This window comes from Lolium perenne, chromosome 3 (genome assembly GCF_019359855.2).
Source record: "Lolium perenne isolate Kyuss_39 chromosome 3, Kyuss_2.0, whole genome shotgun sequence".
NCBI lineage: Eukaryota > Viridiplantae > Streptophyta > Magnoliopsida > Poales > Poaceae > Lolium > Lolium perenne.
In genome coordinates, this window is record NC_067246.2 from 229,760,588 (window position 1) to 229,784,814 (window position 24,227).

General features: G+C 44.6%; 2 protein-coding genes and 1 non-coding gene across 3 annotated transcripts; 1 reads left to right on the plus strand and 2 right to left on the minus strand.

The window, feature by feature from the left end:
- The first annotated feature begins 6,271 nt into the window (after positions 1-6,271).
- LOC127343609 (tryptophan aminotransferase-related protein 4) lies at positions 6,272-19,595 on the plus strand. Its single transcript, XM_051369760.1, has 5 exons — positions 6,272-6,645; positions 17,900-18,197; positions 18,264-18,562; positions 18,649-18,935; positions 19,041-19,595. Exons 1-5 carry the CDS (start codon positions 6,302-6,304, stop codon positions 19,262-19,264), a joined length of 1,452 nt encoding a protein of 483 aa, XP_051225720.1. The 5' UTR covers positions 6,272-6,301; the 3' UTR covers positions 19,265-19,595.
- A 140-nt stretch (positions 19,596-19,735) lies between these two features.
- On the minus strand, positions 19,736-19,806 carry TRNAG-CCC (transfer RNA glycine (anticodon CCC)). The gene has a single exon. It is a non-coding gene; the product is annotated as a tRNA-Gly (tRNA).
- Positions 19,807-20,049: 243 nt separating this feature from the next.
- Positions 20,050-20,776, minus strand: LOC127343610 (zinc finger A20 and AN1 domain-containing stress-associated protein 2). The gene has a single exon (XM_051369761.2). The coding sequence runs from the start codon at positions 20,632-20,634 to the stop codon at positions 20,200-20,202; it is 435 nt and encodes a 144-aa protein (XP_051225721.1). The 5' UTR covers positions 20,635-20,776; the 3' UTR covers positions 20,050-20,199.
- Between the last annotated feature and the right edge of the window lie 3,451 nt (positions 20,777-24,227).

A 24,227-nucleotide genomic window follows, 5' to 3' on the forward strand; every position in this document is an offset into this window, starting at 1 on the left:
CCGTTGACAAAATTGTTTCATGTTTTCAAAATCAAAGCTCTAGCACAAATATAGCAATCGATGCTTTTCCTCTATGGAGGACCATTCTTTTTACTTTTATGTTGAGTCAGTTCACCTATTTCTCTCCACCTCAAGAAGCAAACACTTGTGTGAACTGTGCATTGATTCCTACATATTTGCATATTGCACTTATTATATTGCTTTGCATTGATAACTATCCATGAGATATACATGTTACAAGTTGAAAGCAACCGCTGAAACTTAATCTTCCTTTGTGTTGCTTCAATGCCTTTACTTTGAATTATTGCTTTATGAGTTAACTCTTATGCGAGACTTATTGATGCTTGTCTTTAAGTACTATTCATGAAAAGTCTTTGCTATATGATTCACTTGTTTACTCATGTCATATACATTGTTTTGATCGCTGCATTCACTACATATGCTTTACAAATAGTATGATCAAGGTTATGATGGCATGTCACTCCAGAAATTATCTTTGTTATCGTTTTACCTGCTCGGGACGAGCAGAACTAAGCTTGGGGATGCTGATACGTCTCCGACGTATCGATAATTTCTTATGTTCCATGCCACATTATTGATGATATCTACATGTTTTATGCACACTTTATGTCATATTCGTGCATTTTCTGGAACTAACCTATTAACAAGATGCCGAAGTGCCAGTTCCTGTTTTCTGCTGTTTTTGGTTTCAGAAATCCTAGTAACGAAATATTCTCGGAATCGGACGAAATCAACGCCCAGGTTCCTATTTTGCCCGGAAGCATCCAGAACACACGAGAACCGCCAGAGAGGGGGCACAGGGCCACCAAACCCTAGGCCGGCGCGGCCAAGGGGGGGCCCGCGCCCCCCTATAGTGTGGGCCCCCCAGAAGTCCACCGACCTTGCCCTTCCGCCTATTTAAAGCCTCTGTCGCGAAAACCCTGATACGTTGGACGAAACCAGAGAAAACCTTCCAGAGCCGCCGCCATCGCGAAGCCAAGATCTGGGGGACAGGAGTCTCTGTTCCGGCACGCCGCCGGGACGGGGAAGTGCTCCCGGAAGGCTCCTCCATCGACACCACCGCCATCTTCATCAATGCTGCTGTCTCCCATGAGGAGGGAGTAGTTCTCCATCGAGGCTCGGGGCTGTACCGGTAGCTATGTGGTTCATCTCTTTCCTATGTACTTCAATACAATAATCTCATGAGCTGCCTTACATGATTGAGATTCATATGATGATGCTTGTAATCTAGATGTCGTTATGCTAGTCAAGTGAATTTTACTTATGTGATCTCCGGAGACTCCTTGTCCCACGTGTGTAAAGGTGACAGTGTGTGCACCGTGTGGGTCTCTTAGGCTATATTTCACAGAATACTTATTCACTGTTATGAATGGCATAGTGAAGTGCTTATTTATATCTCTTTATGATTGCAATGTGTTTTGTATCACAATTTATCTATGTGCTACTCTAGTGATGTTATTAAAGTAGTTCTATTCCTCCTGCACGGTGTAATGGTGACAGTGTGTGCATCCGTGTTAGTACTTGGCGTAGGCTATGATTATGATCTCTTGTAGATTATGAAGTTAACTATTGCTATGATAGTATTGATATTATCTATGCCTCCTTTCTTAGCATGAAGGTGACAGTGTGCATGCTATGTTAGTACTTGGTTTAGTCGTATTGATCTTTCATGCACTCTAAGGTTATTTAAATATGAACATTGAATTGTGGAGCTTGTTAACTCCGGCATTGAGGGTTCGTGTAATCCTACGCAATGTGTTCATCACCCAACAAAAGAGTGTAGAGTATGCATTTATCTATTCTGTTATGTGATCAAAGTTGAGAGTGTCCACTAGTGAAAGTGTAATCCCTAGGCCTTGTTCCTAAATACTGCTATCGCTTGTTTCTTGTTTCTTTGCGTTAAGCATTATTTGTGTTACTACTGCTTGTTTACTGTCCTGGGCAAAGCACTTTTCTGGTGCCGTTGCCACTGCTCATATATATTTATACCACCTGTATTTCACTATCTCTTCGCCGGACTAGTACACCTATTAGGTGTGTTGGGGACACAAGAGACTTCTTGCTTTGTGGTTGCAGGGTTGCATGAGAGGGATATCTTTGACCTCTTCCTCCCTGAGTTCGATAAACCTTGGGTGATCCACTTAAGGGAAAACATGCTGCTGTTCTACAAACCTCTGCTCTTGGAGGCCCAACACTGTCTACAGGAAAAGGAGGGGGCGTAGACATCAGAGAGGCAGCTCGGACGCATGAAGATCATCCACCGGATGTCGGAAGCCAGCAGCGGAGAAGCAGCGTGGCTTCCACGGAGGCCCCACCGGCTGGTGCACATGCACCGACGATCGAAATTATTGCACCGAAGCCTCCGGCGACCGAAATTACTGCACCGGAGCCTCCTCGCTACCCCGTGGACGATGTAAAGGAGATGAAAGAATGTCATCTGTATTATCCAATGGGGAACATGTCCATGAAGGTAGCCAAAACGGCAGTGCTTTACCATGTGAACCTGGAGCACTCCACCACAACAAGCCCATTCAACATGGCTATGCTCGTGTCACGGTGGAGGACATAGTACAAGGGTTTGAGGACCTGGAGATTGACATTGCTACACCTGAAGGGGAGAGAAGACTTGGAGATGTCAAGCGCCATTTCATTCTATGGCAAAAGAAGTTTATCAAGTTTCCAGGCGAGGCGCCAAGGACAACAAGTCCACCCCCCTACGGTGGTGGTGGCGGTGGCGGCGGTGGTGGTGGTGGTGCTTCACCTACACCTCCTTCACGTCAGCCGACGCCGCCCCCCAATTCACCTCCGGCGGGTAAGCAGCCGCCGCCCCCCAGTCCGCCCCGGGCGGGTAAGCAGACGCCGCCCCCCAATCCACCTCCGGCGAAGAAGCAGAAGCAGTCCTGGACTATTAACCCGGACCCTTATGTACCTTAAACCACAAAGGTACCGGAGCCATCACTGAAGCCTCTCCCCACGAGGCCTTGGGAACATACTGCCGAGGAAGTCGACGCGGCCGCGGCTGCTCACCATGAGAAATGGAGGGCACAATGCCAGGCGAGAAGAGAGCCCGAGCCCAAGCCAGTATATTCTGACAAGGAAAAGAAGTGGGCTAAGTCATTTTTGAGCACACCGTCCCAAGCCGCGAAGAATATGCCTGACGACTATGCACGTGAACTTCGTAGGCAGGCACTCATGTTGAAGGAGAAGAAAGAGCTGGCGGAGAAGCAGGAGAAGAAAGCTTTGGAGGAGGCCGAGAAAGAATTAGCAAGTAAAAAAAGCGGGAAACGAGTTGCCCAGCTCGGGGAACAAAGTAAACAATCGATCGCCCCGCTCATAGTGAAAGCCGCCGGTCCGGATGCTGAACTAATGGATCCCACAATCATAGCAGCTGCGGCAGAACAGGGAATGACCGTAACGGGTGCCAGAGAACAAGCGGCCCTGATCGGTATGACTCTTCGTGCACTGTTAGGCCTTGATGAGATGCCAGTGAAGGAGGTAGTAATTATATATGTGCCGAATGGGCCTCTCGTCGAGCCTGCGCAGGAAGATGATCTACCTCCACAAATGAGAAGTCTGCTGAAATGGTACAAGGGTTACATAAAAAATAAAAACGCCAAAGAATATATTTATGCGGAAGTTAGACATGAGCATCACTTCAAACATTACTATGTAACAATTCATCTGAGTGAATTGTTCCAGCTTTTCAATCTGCGCGAGCTCAAAAAATCTATCATCAGTTGCTACGTTCTGTAAGTGATTTATTTCTACCCCATCTCATTCATATTGCCTGCACTATATATATGTCCTAACTATATTGTTGTGTACGCTATTATGCAGAATGAAGATTAAGGAATGCAGAGTAAGGAACATGCATGATTTTGGGTTCATTGACCCACATATCGTTAATGGATATGTGTTAGAAAACACCCCGCCGACGTGGAGGAAGACCTGTGGCGGTTTCTTTCAAAGCAGGAACTCAAAAGTGATATTCTATTTCCTTACCATTTTGGGTGAGTGTTTCTGTCTTGAGCACATTCTCTTTTGTTTACTCCATGCATGGTATGTGGCTAATCGATGAGTTATGCATGACTGTGCATGTATCGTGTCCGCAGGGTTCCACCGGAATTACGCTAGTAATTAAATTTCACACCTCCACAGTTCTCGTCCACGACTCTCTGACTCTGGATGCAAAGCTTTGGGCCGACATGAGAAGAATGATGCATAAGTAATTATTTTCATTCATTTGCGCTCTATATCGATCGGCCTATTTCGTTCATTTCCTAATATCAAGTAACTAATAACTCTCTTGTTCATTTAATTTTCTTTGCCTCGTAGGGTTTGGAGACGGTTCGTAGATGAAAAGGTCGGTGAATTCAAAAAAGAGCTAGAATTTAAAAGGTCAGTGGCTGCGACTGGGGATATTCAGCCACCGGGGACAATCTATGTGGATACTATGTTTGTGAGATGATCCGGAGATACACCTCTGAGCGGGTTCCGTGTGATAACAATGTCAAGAGGAATAACCTCCGGAAGATGCTTAGTCCAGAAGATCGCTTCCGACCACTTCAAGAGGAACTAGCTGGATGGTTCACGAGGGAAGTCGTCGATCCTAAAGGAGAACACTATGTAGAGGACGTAGAACTTCATATGCATTAAATTATGTATGGAAACTTGTTCAAAATTGTATATGGTCATCCGATGATATTGAATATATATTGTATATTCCTCTTGAATTCTTTTTGGTTCTAATTTCAAATTTGTTTGAAATTGTACATTCATATGCATGTATGTAGTACCGTAGAATATGCGAAACTCCTTCAAAATTAAAATAAAACACAAAAGAAATAAAACAATACAAATTAAAAAGAAACCAGGTTTAGGGGGGGTCTAAAACCCTAAACCTGCGGCGGCCTTTAGTCGCGGTTGGCCAGAAGAACCGCGACTAAAGGTCCTCCGCCCCGACCATCGCCTGGCGCCCACGTGGACGGGCCTTTAGTCGCGGTTCGTAACCAACCGCGACTAAAGGGGGGGGGGGGGGGGGGCTTTAGTCCCGCATGTTTAATACTGGTTGCACAACCGGTATTAATGGTTGTTGCCAACCGGGATTAAAGGCCCTTTTTCCACCAGTGTATGCATGGCCCTTAAACCAGTTACCCGACGCCGGCATGATCATTAGCCAACTGATGGAGCCCGCGTCCCGAACACCTTGGGTGCTCAGGCCGGTACACATATTCTAGGGGTGCTAGGGCGACAAATAGCACCAACAACTTGTTTACAATGGCAGAGCTCGTTTAGGGAGGGGGCCATGGCCCCCCTACTATAAAAAATTCTTAAAGATATTTTATCTTAATTTCTATACATTATTCAAAGTTTAAGCATGATTGGTGTTGTTAGGCTTCTCTGCCATTTTGTCCCACCCAAAAGATTTAAAAAAAATATTAGCATTCCGCCTCAGAAATATTTTTTAATGTAATAATAAATTAAATGATCTATACATTTGATAGGTCTATGATCTTTGGAATCTCGGTGAAGACATTTAAAACTACTTATTTATATTGATCGAGCGAACCATATACCATGTTACTTATTTCTACCAATAGCTCCTTATATACATGTGTATATACATATGTTTCTCTAGAACTAACCACATTAACTGAGTTATGTCAATGCAAAATATGAGTAGAATAGTATACGAATTACTCACTCCGATTTATATTACTTGATGCTAATATAGATATATCTAAACATATTTTAGTTGTAGATACATCTATTTTAATATCAAGTAATATGGATCGAAGGGACTAATAAAAAGATGGAATATACCGTCTTTGGATATTGAGGTTCATTATATCGCTCATCCTGGTGTACCTTTTATTATACATTCTCTGCTAGTCACTCTATGTAAAAAATATAAGATAATTTGGTAGGCTATTTTAGTCTACCACGACGTCTTATATTTTTGTAGAGGTAGTAGCCGTAGATCTTGGCCACTCGCTATCATGAGCAGTTCCATGGTGCACACACACACTGACTTTGCAGCCAGGCTGGCCAATGAAACCATCAATCTCAAACAGTTTCGAAGATGTACCGTGTACATAGAAGCAAAGACTAGGGAAGCTTCAGGCCAACAAATTATTGCATGATTTCTCTTTTGACAACAACAATGTACTGGCCTACTGTCACTCTCTGGAGCTGGGGCCCGCGTCAATAACTATCTGAAGCTAGGCCACGCACGCCCTTAAACCAGTCACCACACGACGGCACGATCCACTGCCAATCCATGGAGCCCGCCTCCAGAACGCCAGGGGTGCTCGGCCTCCAGGTCCTCCTCTGCTCATCGTTGCTCCTCAACGCCCTCCTCGTCGCGCACCACTTCCTCTCAGCCTTGCCGGCGCCGTTGGAGCTGCTCGGCGCGGCTAGCAACGGCGGCGGCTCGCTGAGCTGGTCGCTTCAGGCGGCGAGTGACGCCGAGTCCGTGGCCGCGACGGGGTGCTCCGGCCACGGCCGCGTGTTCCTGGATGGCATCGTCGGCGAGGACGGGCGGCCAGGCTGCGAGTGCAACACCTGCTTCCAAGGGCCGGACTGCTCCGTCCGGACGGCCGACTGCACCGTCGACGCTGACAGGTGACCAACTTCTGCATATGCCTCGATCTCTCCCTCAGCTTGCCTTCTTGTCGTGAAATTATCGATGCCATGATTTGGAAGGAAGCTTCCATGGAGGGCACAGTAATTGTCTCCGATTACTACTTAATTGTGATTCCCTTTGTTGCCTCGTCCCGTCAGCATCTTACATCTCCGGGTAAGCTTGCGCGTTTAGTTGGTTCTTGTGAACCGATTAATTATGTATCAGTATTGGTGAAGTTGGGGAAACAGATCGTCCTAAAAGAGTTCTACATGCGCATCATTTGATTTTATATTAGATAAACTAATATCCCAATGGAACTAGCGTCGTGCTAAGAGCATCATCAAACACCCCCACTTGTAGTACCTCTTATCGCGTGGTTGAGGAACAGAGAGTCAACTTCTAGATGTTGCATGATACACAGTTTAGTTCCTGCAAAATCACATGATTTTGCGTATAAATAGAGCCAAAATGGAGAATTTCTTCTTACCGTCTTATAATCCACTTCGTACGCACACACGTGCTCTAATTGGGAAACTACAAAAAGAGCCAATGGAGCATATCTTCTTACCGTCTTATGCTCTATAGACAATGCAAAATTATAATGAGATAACATTTAGATTTTAGCCTCTCACGCCTGTCGTGTTCTATTTTAGCGGAAGATGGATGACAACTGCTACTAAAAAGTTGCCACGTGGCAATTTCAGTAGAAACATAATCACGTGTTTGTATAGAAAAGGTTAAGGCCTAGTTGGCGACAAAGTTTTTCTAAAACCGAAGTGCTCCCTAGTATTTTCGTTCCAGGCAAAGAAATACTTCAGTTACAATTCAAACAAAATCAAGTTTTCTCCTTTCTTAATTTTAGAAAAAAGAGGATCAGACCTCTTTACCGAACACTTAAAAAAACTATTGTTTTAGAGAATACTTCTTTTTAAACCACAATATTTGTCAGATCCAAACACCTTCAAGTATTTTATACTTTGGTATTTTTAGAAACTGAAGTATGCCATGAATACTACAAATATAGTTTGATGAAAAATGGGGCCCAAACTTGCAACTTTAGAAATATATAAAACTTAGCACAAATCCAAGGGATCATAAGGAAAGGCCCACATGTTTCTCGAGTTGGGAAACCGGGCAGCAACAAACTATAGACAGCTTAGGGTCCCTCGCTGCCCCCTTCCCCCGGTGCCATTGTTGCAGGCCCCGTCCATGGTGGCGGTATGCTCCGTTCCCAAAGGGGGCGAGGACCTCCCACCGTTATTTAGTAGCGGATATTAAATCCCGGGGCGGTGGCCTCGAATCGTAAGTGATTTTGCGATGTCTCTAACGGTGACGTGTGAAACGTAAGTAGGAGTGACTATATGGAGGCTGAATAAGAGCTACTCAAATTTTTGTTTCAACGCGCCATCGACCTCGGCCACATCGGAGACACCTTCGTTATGTGGTGGCGGGGGCCTTGGCTACATTGGGCCCGTGGGATGTCGATGATATCAGTCTTCGACTAATATGGACACGCCTGGATGGCACATGTTCTTTATGGTGAAAACCTTTTTTCATCTTTTTGCAAGAGTTGATGATGGTGACGCCTTTGGGCACCGTTTATGTCAGTGGAGGCATCATGCATGGGAGTTTCACTATGTTGTCCTGGTTTGTGAATCTCCTCAGGAAACTCCAGATCTTGGGAGCATAAATAGGAGGTATCACTAGGAGGTCATATCTTTGTTGTAGCTAATGAAGTTCTCATCTTCTCGCTTGGGATGATCCTAGGGGAAACGCTAGACTTGGGTATCCCAGATCAGAAAATGGTGGCGTTCGACATCGTTCTCCCTCATGGAGGATCATTCTAGGAGCTGATGATGCCTACATGAATCAGGATGGGGTACAACATGTCATCAACTGCATCGACGATGGTTGGTCTCGGCAGTGACGCTCACGGGTCTCAACGACGGACATGTGATGGTAGACGTGTGGAATGCGGTGGTGTTGTCTAGAAACTTCAACACCATGCCTAACATGGGTTATCCTAAGAGCTCTTTCACGGTACCCCTAAAAGAATATGAGTCCTCCATTCACCCAAATCGGATGGATAAGATTACTTGGTACTCCACTAGTTATGTCCTGGAATACTATCATTAAAAGTCATGGACCACCATGATATCAAGGATAAATTGGTTATTTGATATTTTTATTTTATTTGATTCAATTAACCCCCAGTCACGAACCGAAATGGTGAGGTATATGCAAGGGGCTGCGCCGGAGAGGCGGTGAATGTCGCACGACATCAGAGTTTCCATGGTGGGTAGGCGCAAGAGATCGATGTACAACCTTAAAGTTCATGGAGTGGATCGTTTGATGGCGGATGGCGAGGACGAGGGACGCCACCTCCCGTTTGTTTGCTTGCATTTGCTAGTAAAGTTAAGAATGCACATCATAGCATGGTCATTGATTTGATCACCGGCAGCGAGAACACCAAGTTCGCATGCATAGAGACCGTAGAGTTGATGGCAGTACGACATGTGTGATTTGGAGGCCAATCTCGTGTTTGCGCAGCTCTCCCTTCACAACCACCTTCATTGTTTCTCGTGCGCGAGCACTCCACAACGTACCTTCTTAGCAGCTCCTCCATGCTGGGGATGGAGGCGTAGGGAACGGCCCCACGGTGTGATGCGAGGAGCATCCGTGGGTACGAATGCACGCATCAAATGGAGGATGTGGTGACGTCAGTTCGACCGAGAGAGAATTAGATCCATAGTAATAACCATAACTGCCCTATATTAGCAGGACCAAAAATACAAAAGAGCCCTCACAAATGAAGGGTTAGATTTGACTCATACTCCTACCCCTCCTACCCCTTTGTAACGAGTGCGAGGGTAATGTAAAACGCTCTATGTGAATCACTGAAGATAGTTTGACGTTACGATAGTGGTAGCGACGTCCAGAGCGTGTGCATATGGTGCATGCCGAGGGTCTATGTTGGACTGAATGCATGATCCCGGCTCGCCATAGGGCGGCTTGTTGATGCATCCAAGTGTAACTTGTGGGTCATTGTTGTGTGTATAGGACGAAAAACAACTTGAACAATTTAGCAGAGAAATAAGAAATTAGGATACAATCTAGATGTAGAGTATGCATGAATGAGGTCGGAGAGGAGAGAATTCCGAATTCCGGTGTCACCCATGAGAGTTACATCTCCCTACAGGGTTGTATACAAACAATACGAATATTTATGTTTTTTTAGAAATGCTTGACTCTAAACTCAGAAACATGCAACCGGAAAGTTCAACATATATAAGTCTAAAATTACGAATACTCGTTTTTACAGGAGTGCCATCCACCATAGATTTTGCTTTGTGATTGGTGAGACTACTTGTCCCATTTTTGAAAAAACTGAAGTATAATTGAAACAAATTTGAACAGTATAAAATGTTTCACGTGAGCAACATATGTGAAATTTTGTAAAACATACAGTTTTACAAGTATCACACTTTTTTTCGAAATGGGGGAATATTGCCCCAGCTTCTGCATCTAAGGGATGCACATGACTTTTTTTATTAGATTATTCACAACATCTTATAAGAAGCAATATAAAAGATCAAAACTCGAAGCCATCTCGCTAAACCTACTGTGGGATGAAGAGGGTGACAGTACACAAATTCACATCATCCAAAAAACCAAATGCCTTCCCAGGCCGCCCAATAGCAGATGAGAAGCACATCCAGTCAAGCAAATTCTCAACGTACGCCAACACACACGCCACAGAAGCTGCTACCGCCGTCTTCCTCGACTCCATCTTCAAGAGAAATTATCGCATTGACCTTGCCAGGCCTGCCATCGATGCCGCCACGGCGCCAGACGACACCATCATCCTGCGCGCGTCCATCACACTGCGTCCGTCTCCGAGACACCACTGCACCATGCCGCGGAGACTCAATGACGCTGACACAGCAAAGAACACCGCTCCACCTCAGCACCACCACCACCCGTTGTCTGCTCCAAAAACGATGCCCCCAACAGGTAGAACGGCGATGCATGCCGTCATCGTCCGATCCGGGAGACTCGGATCTGGGGTTTCCCCTGGAGCAGCCCAGGCGAAGAACGTAGACTGCAGAGACAATGCCTTCAACAAAGTAACGATGAATATGCGCCGCCATCATCCGCCATGACCGAAGTCAGGATCGGTTTTCACCAGCAGCTACGCCTCACCATCGGAAACTAGACGACGGATCAATGGTGAAATTAGGTACAGAAAATCTTGCATAATAGAACTATTTTGATTAATATAAGTGATATGATAGGTCCCTATTTTGAATGTGCCAAAGGAGTTAGACGAGATCCTTTGTCTCCTTTCCTTTTTAATATGGTAGGCAAAGTGTTGAGTAAGGTGGTAGTGTAGGCACAAAGGAATGGTATATTTGCTGGCTTTGTATCTGACTTGATTCTTGATGGTGTAGCAATTTCTGCATTACTCATGATCCTGAAAACGTTTCAACCTTAAGTTGTTACTTTGTTTTTTTTTTGTGCTTATGTGAGGGCCGAAAATTGAAAACAGATATCATTAGGGAAGTTGGGAAAACAGATCGTCCTGAAATAGTGCGTGCCTTAGCTAGCTACTTCTGTCAACGACTATGAGCAAGAAATCATCCATCATTAACTATACTATGTACATACACATCATTTGATTTTATCAGATAAACTAACATCCGTATGGAACTAGCCTCGTGCCAAGCATCCTCAACAACCCCAACTTGTATCTACATATAATTATATACGGAGTAGTACCTCTTAGCATTTTGTTGAGGACTTGAGGAGGAGAAGAGAGCGTCAACATCTAGATCTTGCACGAGTTCGCGCAAAACCACGAGCTCTACATTTTTTAGGAGTCCTGATGTTTGACGCACATTATTGCATATATTTATTACTTCAACTACAATACTGAACATAAAGTAGAGACGCAACTTTACCAAAACACACCCTTAAGATGTACATAACCGTATAGTAGTATAAACATATTGTGTAATATAGTAGTAGCTAGGTTGGATCTTCATTTATTTTTCCGAAATGGGAAAAATATCGTTCCAGCTTTTGCATCCAAAGAATGCACACGGCTTTTTTTATTAAATTATTCACAAAACTTTACAAGAACAATATAAAAGATCAATCTCGAAGCAATCTTACTATACCTACAGTGGGATGAAGAGGGTGACAATCCACCAACTCACATCATCCAAAAACTAAATGCCTTTCCAGACCGCCCAATAGCAGGTGAGAAGCACATCCAGTCAAGCAGACTCTCACCGCACGCCAACGCACACGCCACAGGAGTTGCTCCCGCCGTCTTCCTCAACTCCATCTTCAAGAGAGATCATCGCATGAACCTTGCAAGACCTATCGTCGATGCCACCATGACGCCAGACGGCTCCACCATCCTGCACGTATACATCATCCCGCATCTGTCGTCGATACCCTGCAGCACCATGCCACTGAGACTCAGCGCCAACAAGGTGGTAGATGAACACCACTCCACCGAAATCCGCCAACATCCAGCAGCTGCTCCAAAACGATGCCCCAAGAGGTATAACGACGCAGGGCGCGCCGCCATTGTCTGATCCGGGAGACCCGGACCTAGGGTTTCCCCCGGAGCAGCACGAGTGACAGACCGCATAATGTGACGACGATGCCTTCAAGAAGGTAGTGGCGCAACACGTCGCCATCATCCGCCAAACGAGGTTGGAGCACGGTTTTCACCGGCACGCATCCCCAACTCACCGAGTGTAGTGCCAAGACGGGCAAAGATGACGCCTTCGACAAGGTAACAACGTCGACCGCCGCCGCCATCATCCACCAAGACCGAGGTCGAGGCTCAGTTTTCACCGGCCGCCATGACACCCCGGACTAGATCACCATTGGCGGAAACCTGTGTGATATCCCATGATCCCCCACACAGGACTACCAGCCTGGCCGACCACCTCCGACAAAGAAGATGACCACCACCACCATGCCCGGGGCTGCTGCCCCAGGTTTCCTCATGACGCGAGGGATGCCCACGAACGCCTCCCTACCGAGGAGGCAGAGCCACGACAGGCAGATCGACGCCCGCCCCGGCCCAACGAACCTAGATTGGACCCGATCCTCATAGCCGCCGCCCGCCGCCTGCAAATCGACGCCGTAGCCGTCGCCTACCTGCGCCGCCGCATCAAGGAGAGGCCTGGCGGACGCCGCCGCCATGCCCTCCGGTCGTGGGGGCGAGAGGATAGGCCGCCGCCGCCACGCCGCAGGGCTTTGCCCGGCCGCACTTCCGGCGACGGCGGCGGGGGGGGGGGGGGGGGGGGTAGGGCGCCCTAGGGAGGGAGACGGCGGCGGGGTGGCTGGGCCCCGGCGCGGGGGGAGAGAGGTTAGTGGATCTTCATTACTATACCTAAATAGAATGGGTCCGCTAGATCTTCATTGTTATATCTAAATATACCATAACGAGTAAATTTTCGTAAGTGCGTCTCGGTAAATTACAACATATAGATGGTCATAATTGCATGTAGAAAAATATCCCACGAGAAACTAATTTAAGTTTACATGTCAATTATTAATTGTTCTATAAATGTTAGGCCTGATATGAATATGTCAGTATCCTCCCATCCCTTTCGCGACAAACACACTACTAAGACTTCACTAAATCTGAATCGTTACAAAAAAGAATATTATTGTTTTGCACATCTGGCACAATGTCTTTAATATTGAAGTATAAATCTAGATCGTTCCGGCAGACATAAATTACTTTTTTTAGAGAATACAAATTACTATTATTGTGTGGTTAGTGACAATATGTACATTGAAGATCTGTGACCATGCTTGCCACGAGGTTATACATAATTCAGTCAGCACTCAACACTTGATCGTTTAGATCTTAATCCAACCTACTTGATACGATCTGTTTTAAGGCGTATCACCTTGTTTTAATCCAACCTTACATAATTCAGTACTGCATTTCAAAGTAATCAGGATATATTAAGGCGTACGGCCGTCACATCACTTTAAGGTGTTCCTTAGAAAAGTCCAACAATTATTCGATTATTGGACGGGGCCAAGCTGGTTCACAAACCTTTTGTTAGGGCTTGCCCCTTTTCAGTACTTACGTAACGAAAATAGTAAGTCTTTTACAAACACGGTCAGACAGAAAGAAAGGAATAGGGGAAGTAAGTTTGATAGAGGTACTCACAAAAAAAAAAGTTTAAAATAGCAGGCTATGCTTTTTAGCGGCTTCATTTTGTAGATGCTATGAAAGCTATAGCGTTTTTTCAATAAAGAAGGGAACTTTCACAAAATTTAGGCATCATATATCCATATCAATGAAAGAATATGGCCAGAAATTCAATAATTAAATTATGGCTTGACAACCACGATATTTTTTTAAACAAGGCAAAAGATTTTTCATTTTGATTGTTAAAGAAGTAGATATAGAGCATTCTCAAACTTGGCCAAACGGCCGAGCCAAAAGCAAACACCTACTCTCGCGGTATTACATTACTCAAAGCTTTTGCTCTCTCGCCATACTCCACGTACGAACATCCTCTTTGATCTTTGCTATTACCATAGGAGCCGTGGAAGCGTTGTTTCGGAAAACACGTGCATTTGGTTCCTTCTATATTTCCCATGATATGAACATAGCAAAGAGAAGCCATGGCCTTTCTACCTTGTATATGCTTATGGATCTCCTCCATCCACCAATCTTTGACGTTTCTTCTAGAGTGACAAGCACTTGGGTCAATATCATGAAGCCCGAGTAAATTTTCGTAAGTGCGTTTAGATCTTAATCCAACCTACTTGTGGAAGCGTTGTTTCGGAAAACACGTGCATTTGGTTCCTTCTATATTTCCCATGATATGAACATAGCAAGAGAAGCCATGGCCTTTCTACCTTGTATATGCTTATGGATCTCCTCCATCCACCAATCTTTGACGTTTCTTCTAGAGTGACAAGCACTTGGGTCAATATCATGAAGCCCGAGCCAACTCTTCACACTTGACCAAACTCGAACGGTGAACCAACACTTGAAGAGCAAGTGGGAGGCGGATTCTTGAACTTGGTTGCAAATTTTGCACCTATCACAATTAAGCCATCCTCTCTTTTGAATCACATCCGACGTCCAAACTCTATTTGGATAATCAAGGACGCAGAAGTTTTACATTTAGGGGGAGGCCAAGGTTTCCAAACAAGGGAAGGAAATGGACATCTATTGTGACCCAAGAATTGCATATTGTACGCCGATTTGGGAGAATATCACCTACTATTATTGGGCTTCCTAGAGATGGAATCCAGGGTGTTGGGGTCCAATAATTGCACCGGTTGAAGCATCTCCCAAAGGGTTGCAAATTGCGTGATGTGCTCAAACTTGAGGCCCTCATCGGTTTTAATCTTGGAGATCCAAAAGTTGTCATCCAAAGTCTTGCTAACTGAGCACCTTTTCCTTTTAGAGATCTTGAAGATGAGAGGTGCGATGTCTTAAACAAGTATGATGCTTTTGCAGTCATAAAAGAGACGAGAATGCATCTTACATAGCTAGGTTAATTTTTTTAATTCACATCTTGAAATTTTTGAGCTTGTCGGGCAAAATAACAGTATTTTCTTGTCAAGTTTAACAATTTAGCATGATCTAGCGAGCTATTAGCAGAAGTTTTTATTTATCATTAAACTGCATCAAGTTAGCCAAGGTGCTCTGGTATAGAGATGTTATAGTGCCGAGATAACCCACTATTTAAAACATGGCAAAAAAATCCGTTATAAATGCTCGCCCTAGGGCAAAAAATAAATCCATGCATCAAGTTTCTTAAGCACCTTTCCATCAACAAAATTTAAGTTCACAATCTTTGGAGTTGCAAAAGTCACAGGCATGCCTAAATGCTTCAGATGTAAAGTGCCAACCTAGTAGTTGAATGTTTCAGCACAAAAGCTAGTGATATCATTATCAGCAACCATAGCTAACAGCTCAATTTTCGGCCCTCACATAAGCACAAAAAAAAACAAAGTAACAACTTAAGGTTGAAACGTTTTCAGGATCATGAGTAATGCAGAAATTGCTACACCATCAAGAATCAAGTCAGATACAAAGCCAGCAAATATACAATTCCTTTGTGCCTACCGTACCACCTTACTCAACACTTTGCCTACCATATTAAAAAGGAAAGGAGACAAAGGATCTCGTCTAACTCCTTTGGCACATTCAAAATAGGGACCTACCATATCACATATATTAATCAAAATAGTTCTATTATGCAAGATTTTCTGTACCTAATTTCACCATTGGTCCGAAAATCCTCTTAATTTGTAGCACTCTGAAAGGAAGTTCCAATTGACCTTGCTATAGGCCTTTTCGAAGTCCAACTTCAAAATGATCCCCACTTCACATGAGTGTGATGGATAAATCTCATGCACAAACAAAGCAAGAAATAGTTGGCAATGGGATCATGCATATAGATATACAAGATCAAGCCAAATAACAGTGGTGATAAATATTCATTTTGCACTAGATTAGTGCAAATTCAATGGGTTTAGATGAACCCAATGCTTGTAGGCCAGATTCGCCCCAGATCTCACAGAAAGACATAATGCCATCCATGAGTTTTTTATAAAGCATTTTCTTGGACACTAAGAAGTTCAGAAGCATGGGGATCATGCCTAATACATACTCCCTCCGATCTTATTTAATTGACTCGGATTTAATACAAATTTATAGTCAATTTGAGTCAATTAAAAGGGATCGGAGGAAGTGCTACATTCATTTTGATGAATAGGGCGCACACGTATTTCAAGACAAACTTTGACAGAAAATATTAAGCAATAAATCTTGATAATTTTTTATTTAATTAGTATAATTGGGTTCGAATATATTTTTTCTAATGATGTGAATTTTACACCAACAATCTTTATATATTTGGAGTAATTTTTGGTCGAAGAAAAACCATAGAAAGTGAAGCCGCCTTATTTATTGGAATGGAGGGAATAGTGTTTTAGTGATCCATTTGTATAAGCATTTTAACAAACGGGTGGGATGAAATTATTGTATTTATTTGCTGAACTCAATTTAGGTAAAATAAAACTGTAATGTCATAGTTCAAATGTTGAACAACTAATTGACCCAGATAAAATTTATGAAACTTGTGCATGATATGAGGCATGATAATACCCCAATATTTTAGAAAAATAAATTCATGGGCATATTATGACCAGAAGCTTTGTTAGGTTTCATGGAACACAAGGCATTTTCAACATCCTACACAGTAAAGGATCTAGTCAGGTCAATATTATCAAAATCATTTAAAAGTTCATGAGCATTAATTCCACAAATCGGCAGAAATAGGGAAAAGATTCCCACGTCCAGGATCAACTAATTCTTTGTAGAAGTCAGTTGCATGTTCAATGAGAATATGAGATTAGATGTACCCTCAATAACTAGCCCATTATGTTGTAAATGGTGCATACCGTGTTACCTCCTTTTCCCATTTGCCAATCTGTGTTAAAAAAAGGCAGTATTAATATCCCCCTTTTCTGCGGGTATTATTATCCCCTTGAAGCAACCATTTTTCATTTAACCTCTAATGCCAATATATCTATTCATCAACATATAAATCTCCATTTAAAAAAAGTCAACATATAATCAAGCAACATAGTTTGAATATCAGACTTTCTCAGAGACTAAGCTTAAGACAGATCCATATAGTTTCCTCCATCACTTCCAGCTGAGCAAGTTCCTCTTGCAACATAGTTTTTTATTTTATTTTTATTTTGTCCAAAAAGATTGGAACCACATCCTTTGAATAATTTCTTAAATATTTTTTTTTTTGAGAAACACAGTACAAACACAGACGCTCACAAACACGCGCATACACTCACCCCTATGAACGCACACACGCACACCCTACCCCTATGAGCACCTCCGGAAGACTGAGCCGGCGGATTGTATCTTGAAATTGACGAAGTCACCACAGGCGCCTCGCTGTCGACGGGTAAATATTTTAAACTTGATATTACAACAATCAACAGAATCCTGGCTGTGAACATTTTTATCCCATATTTTCTGAACATTAGGCAGTCAGGATCTTGTTGATATTTCGAATATCAAGTTGACCCCGTCCGTCGCCTCACTGAGTCATGCAGATGTTTGGCGCAAAGTCTGTCATAGCGTCACAGAAAATTCCAAGTTCATTCATAGTCACAACACACGAGCTAATATGACGGTGATCTTTGCCCCTATGATTTGTGCAGCGGGGACCCGATGTTCCTGGAGCCCTACTGGATGCGTCATGCGGAAGCCAGCGCGGTGGTTTTCTCCGGGTGGCACCGCATGAGCTACAGAGCCACCGACGGCGTTTTCCAGTCGGTCGAGCTCGAGCGGAGCATCAAGCAGCTGCATAGAGCCGTCGGCAACGCCGTGGCCGACGACAAGCACATTATCTTCGGCACCGGCTCCGTCCAGCTGCTCAGCGCGCTGGTGTACGCCCTGTCCCCGGACAGTAACTCCGGCTCGTCGGCCGGCGTGGTCGCCACCGCGCCGTACTACGCGGTACTGCTTCCGTTCATTATGAAAGCTGTCGCGAAATTATCCAGAATCTAACCGATGATCGTTCAGGCTTACAAATCAAGTACCTTGCTGTTCGATAGCCGAGAGAACCACTGGGAGGGGAACACCGCCGCGTGGGCAAACGCGTCAGCTGGGAACGCCACCAGGAACGAGGACATCATCGAGTTCGTGACGTCTCCCAACAACCCCGACGCCCAGCTCCGCAAGCCTGTCGTCGGCGGCGCGTCGGCGATCGTCGACCACGCCTACTACTGGCCGCACTTCACGCACATCCCGGAGCCCGCCGACGAGGACGTCATGATCTTCACCGTCTCCAAGCTCTCCGGCCATGCCAGTAGCAGATTCGGGTACTCTCAAACGTAGACCAAACTTCATTGACACACTCGGACAAGCATCGGTCTTCACCCAAAATCTATCGTACATTCATGTGCAGATGGGCCCTGATAAGGGACGAGAAGGTGGCCCAGAGGGTTAACAACTACATCCAGCAGAACACCATGGGCGCGTCCCGCGACACCCAGCTCCGGATGCTCGGCATCATCAAGGCCATAGTGGCCAACCTGCACGGCGAGGACGACATCTTCGCCTTCGGCCAGGACGTGATGACGGCAAAATGGCGCAAGCTCAACGCCGTCGTGTCGCGCTCCAGCCGGATCTCGCTGCAGAAGATCCCTCCACAGTACTGCACCTATCTCGGCAAGATCAGAGAGGCATCCCCAGGTTCGGTCTGCTCAAATTAGCATTCACCAGATTTTGGAATCACTCCAGCTATATGGAGAGGGACGACCTTTAATGTGATGTTTAATTTGGTGGGCATGCATGCAGCTTACGCGTGGGTGAAATGCGAGAGGGAGGAAGACGACGACTGCTACGATATGCTGCGCAAGGCAAAGATAATCACACGGCCCGGCGTGTGGAGCGAGGCCAGCAGCCGGTACACGAGGGTAAGCCTCCTCAAGTCGCAGGACGACTTCGACTTACTCCTGGAAAGGATCACGGAGCTTGTCGATGCCGAGAAGGACACCACTGCTGGCTCCAACTCCATGTGATGGCTGATGTCAAGACTCAAGAGTGAGATGTAGAAAATGGGTCAAGAAACTGTCCGTGTATACAGGTGCCAAAAGTACCAGAGATCAAGCCATCCGCTACGAGTGTACTGCTCCCCTGCAAATGTAGATACACAACGTTAGTGGAATGATCAGCTATGCGTTGATTGTTCTTCCTATATGTAAGTAGACAAAAACATTTCATGCTGCTTTGTGTGGAGGATTACTATGCATTGATGTTCTCGGTGTTTGTATGTACACAAGAAAAACATTTCCTTGCTACGTTGTGTGGAAGATTAATGAGCACATACACGGTCAGAAATTGATACGTTAATGTTAGTTTGTGATCATTTGACAACAGCATTCAGGGAATCAAATGCAAAAAAAAAAAAAAAAAAAAAAAAAAAAAACCAAAGCATTCAGGGAATCAGAGTTGACATTGAAGGCAGGCGCAGAGGAAAATAAAAAGAAAAATGCGCATCCAGGGAATCGAACCCTGGTCAGTACCGTGGGAGGGTACTATGATACCACTACACCAGATGCGCTTCGTGTTTATCTGGAAAACATAATTCAATATGTTCTCTAAAGATAGTAAAATATCTATGCATCCACCGGAGGAACCGGATGAACACTTCGGAACTACAGGAAATATTGTTCTCACTAAACATCATCTTCTGGAAGGACTAGGCATACAACGTGCTGCGATTCTGCGAACACGTCAAGTAGTAATATAAACCAGAACAGGGGAGATGAACACACATATTCTAGCGAAAAAAAACCATACAGGATGACATAATCATCCATTCGTATTCTGCATCACTCGTACAGAGATGATCGACCCGAGTCCATCGATCACAATTCTAAAGCACCCATACGAGATCGATCCTAAATTGGAGGAAGCCCATATTGTGCTACTAGCTAAGAGCGCGCGTGGTAGTTCAGAGCTTGTCGACCTTGTCGTTCCTGACGACGGGGTTGGCCTGGGAGATGGCGGCGCGGCCGGCGGCCCTGTAGTCGTAGCCGCAGTCGTGCCTGTCCGAGTAGCGGTGCTCGCCGCAGAACACGCCGCCGCACCGGCACTCGAACCCCATCAGCCCCACCTTCCTCCCGCACGCCGCGCACCTGCTCCTGCTCTTGGTCTCTGCCCCTCGCTCATCTCGCTCCTTGGACGCCGCTGCCGGCGCTTCGGCCTCCGCAGACGCCTGCAGCTGGGCCTCGGCCCGGCGGAGACTGTCGCGGAAGCACTTGGAGCAGATGCCGCTGGTATCCGGGGAGCCGAAGAAGCCGCAACCGTTGGCGCATGGTAGCGGCGCCGCTGGCTCCTGCGGCCGGTGATGATCGGGGCTGTCCTGGTTCTTGCTCCTTTGCTCCATCGTTAATCCGACATATCAACGCAGAGTGTCGACGCTCGATGTGGTAGTTGAGAATTCGAGGGCGGCGAGATGTGGGGGAGGAGGGATGGCACCGACGCAACTTGGTGCGGGAGGCTTCCGGAAGGTCGATCAGACCAGTAATATCAGTGTGTGACGGACGTCGTCGTACTGTCGTTTTCTTTCAGTAGCGGTGGTGATGGAGCTACGTGATTTACGCGGGAATTCAACTGCGGCCGGGAGGATTCTGTTGTTGAACGGTTATGCGCAGTGCAGGACTGCAGGTAATGGGGTAAATTTCTCTGTAATAGCACCGCGGTTCAGCCTCGGACATACTGACCATCTGGGGTTTAAACGGACGGATTGAATCGGATTTTGCACATACGTATTTTTCACCACATATTTTTTCTCGAATTTAGATTGAAGCGAATATTGATCGGTTTTGAATTCGAATGTGGATATATCGAACTGCGAATTTGAATCGGAAATGGGGCGGATACGGACCGGAAAAAAATACAGGTATTTGTTCACATCGGTACATAATTATAGTTTTTGCAAATCTTGAAAGAGATTTAAACTTTCAATGTTGTGTAGTTGAGAAAAAAGAGACAATGCACTAAAACTCAAGCATTGATAGAAATTTAGAGTTAAAAATACTCGCCAAATGAATTTGGTAACTCAATAACTACTAACCTTGCAAGAGTGATCTTGGATTTTGACTCATAAATCAGATTATCCGGTTAAAAGCCTTCAAATTATGCTAATTAAATTTTCCATAATCTATTTCCGCATGCTATTTGCTACATCATATCCTATATTGTATCTGGAGCACCACTTTAGAATCGGATATCTTTATCCACCGGATTCTTTAGAATTGGATATGGTTATCTTAAATGGATTCGGTGCCGATTACGGTGCAGAAATTATACTATTCGTTTACACCCCTACTGATTTTCCCTAGGACTCATCCAGGGTCGGGCAAAACTGGAGTCGCTGTTTAGCTACTTTTATTTTTGTTTAAATTGCTAGTTAAATACCCATGCATTGCCTCGGTTCTTTTTTTGTTAGCACGTGTAAACGTAAAATGCCCATAAATATTTAGGTAATAAAAATATATCTAGGTAGATTCATACTAAAACCTTTATCAAATATTGATGTTTAAAATTTACATACATAAATTTTGTGAAATCCCCAAGAGAAACTCTTCGAATTTGCTACAAATCGGCTCGGGTAAGTAGTAATATGTGTAAACACAATTCTTAGCAATCGATATCCATCGTTCTCATTGGCTCTTGGCTCGGGCATCCACTATGTTATCCGCAAGGCTATTCACAAGTAAAAAATAGTCTATAAGGATGGCAACATACATAGTGGAGGCTATCAACAAATAATCCACAAGTTTAAAAGGTTGTGGGCAACCCACAATCTTGTAGGTTACCCACAACTAATAAAATAATACTAATTTTCACACGCGGGATCTACCTTAAGGTTTGCTTTTGCAACATCATACATAGTGGTGAACTCTATTTGCCTCAAACCTGCTTAGTGGGTCCCAACATATAGCAATTATGACCACATACATAGGTGATGCCCGTATGTGTCTCCATTGTTGTTTCTCTTTCATACATTCCCACTCCACTTTGTGTCGATACTAGGTAGATTTACTATGGACTATTTTACACATATTCATTAATTATGGTAATCTATTATGGTATTCCTTATCGTGTACGTCACTGGTCCGACCAACCTTCATATTGGCCGGATCAACTTGTCTCCGAACCGGATCCCTCCTTTCCTGATTTCCGGTAACTGGGCCGCTCGGACGGGCCATAGGCCTCCCACCATCTTTGGGGCACCCGGCCTTACCAAAATTAAGGGCCTATCGCGGTATACCTAATTAGCATATCCACTATAGTAGTCGTCGGTGCTACGATCTCCGCCGGCATCACGCGTTTCTCCACATGGAAACATCAACCCTAATCCTAGAACTACTACTACATACATGAAGGTGCCGACCTCCTCTCCACCAACATCTCCGGCCGGCGAGGCCACCAGAGAGGAGATGGAGAGGAGCCGGGATCTGGAAGGAGATTGTGGACATGTCTGAAGAGAGGGAGAGAGCAAAGGGGAAAAAATATTCGTAAAAAAAGGGGGAAAATAGCCCCCGACCAAGACAAATCATCATAGTAGCAGAGAGCAAATAAAAAATGTTAGTACTGTATGTATATTATAGCTAGAATGGGGGACAAGGATTTTGTGCACATGGGAGTCAGTGCTCCCTTCACTTTTGAATTTTTGAAAATTTCAGATTCTTATATTTCTCTGCTTTCAAGAATTATGGCATTAAATATGTAGATAGATGTGTATACGTGGATTGGAATAAAAAAAGTCTCGTCAAAAAATACGTTATATTTTGGGAGATGCAAAAAAGACAAATTTCTGACAGTAAACTGACAAAATATACGTACAATTGTACTACTATTTATAGTCAGAAATTTGTCTTTTTTGTATTTTCCAAAATACAAAGTATTTTTTAATGGGACTTTTTTACTACACTCCTCGTGTCTAAATCTATCTACATATTTAATACCATAATTTTTGAAAATATAAAAGAGCAAGGTTTTGAAAAATTTCAAAAATCCAAAAGTCCAAGCAGCACATGTGCTCATGTGCACATGGTACTTTCCGTAGAATGGGGGGTTAATGGAGTCCTGAGAAGACTAAAATAATGTCCCTTCACTTTTGGAAATGGTCATGCTCATGCATGCTTGACGGAGACCCAAAAGGCCAAAAGCCACATATTGAGGTTAGGAAGAACAGTAGCTAAACTTTCTCTCTTAGGGATTTCAACATGCATATACGAAATAAACATATCACCTGATTTGATCTCACATCATCCTAGCATGCAGTATGTTAGGTGCCTGCCAAGGAGCCATTCAATCACCCAGTCCATCGATCTATCCATCCCTGATCTGAAAGGAGCACCAGGTGGTATCCACTATCCATCACTCAGCAATCAGCACACAAATCAAGCTTGTGTCCTGGAGCAGCGCGCTCTGTACATCAATTAAGTTGGCAATAAAGACAAAGCCAGACCATCACGCACCTGAGACCTGACCGTGCGCTGTTTTGCCTTGTTTCTTCCTCGCCGCGATCGAGGGCGACCAGCACGGCGTCATACCATTAGAGGAAGTACAATAGAGTCCAGTCAGCTGACTATAAAACATTAAATAATATATTTTAGATGAGTTGGAGGAGAGAGAAGAAGAGAGAGAAGGGAGGTGGGCTACGATAGCGAACTCTTACACGCGTCTCTGGCACTTTGTGAGAGTGAAAGGTGGGCCATATATTAGTAAAGTACTACATTCTTATAGCCAACTATTATACATGTTAGCTATATGATGACTACAAATGATATGACATCTTGTTATAGTCAGCAGTTGGCTATACTATTGGAATTGCTCTTACCATTCATTCCGAACGACGCCAACGCTAATTAAATCGATATAATCATGATGATGATTTGGTCCTGGACGGCGGTCACACCTTCGCCCTGTCCGCGCACGCACACGGCCGGACAGGTCGCTCGCCGTGCA

Excerpts from the sequence above, each read along its gene's own strand:
- LOC127343610 (XM_051369761.2), bottom strand. The coding sequence starts at position 20,634 with ATGGAGCAAAGGAGCAAGAACCAGGACAGCCCCGATCATCACCGGCCG.
- LOC127343609 (XM_051369760.1), top strand. The coding sequence starts at position 6,302 with ATGGAGCCCGCCTCCAGAACGCCAGGGGTGCTCGGCCTCCAGGTCCTC. Across the intron at positions 18,563-18,648 it reads CATGCCAGTAGCAGATTCGG|ATGGGCCCTGATAAGGGACG; the intron begins GTACTCTCAAAC and ends ATTCATGTGCAG. Across the intron at positions 18,936-19,040 it reads GATCAGAGAGGCATCCCCAG|CTTACGCGTGGGTGAAATGC; the intron begins GTTCGGTCTGCT and ends GCATGCATGCAG.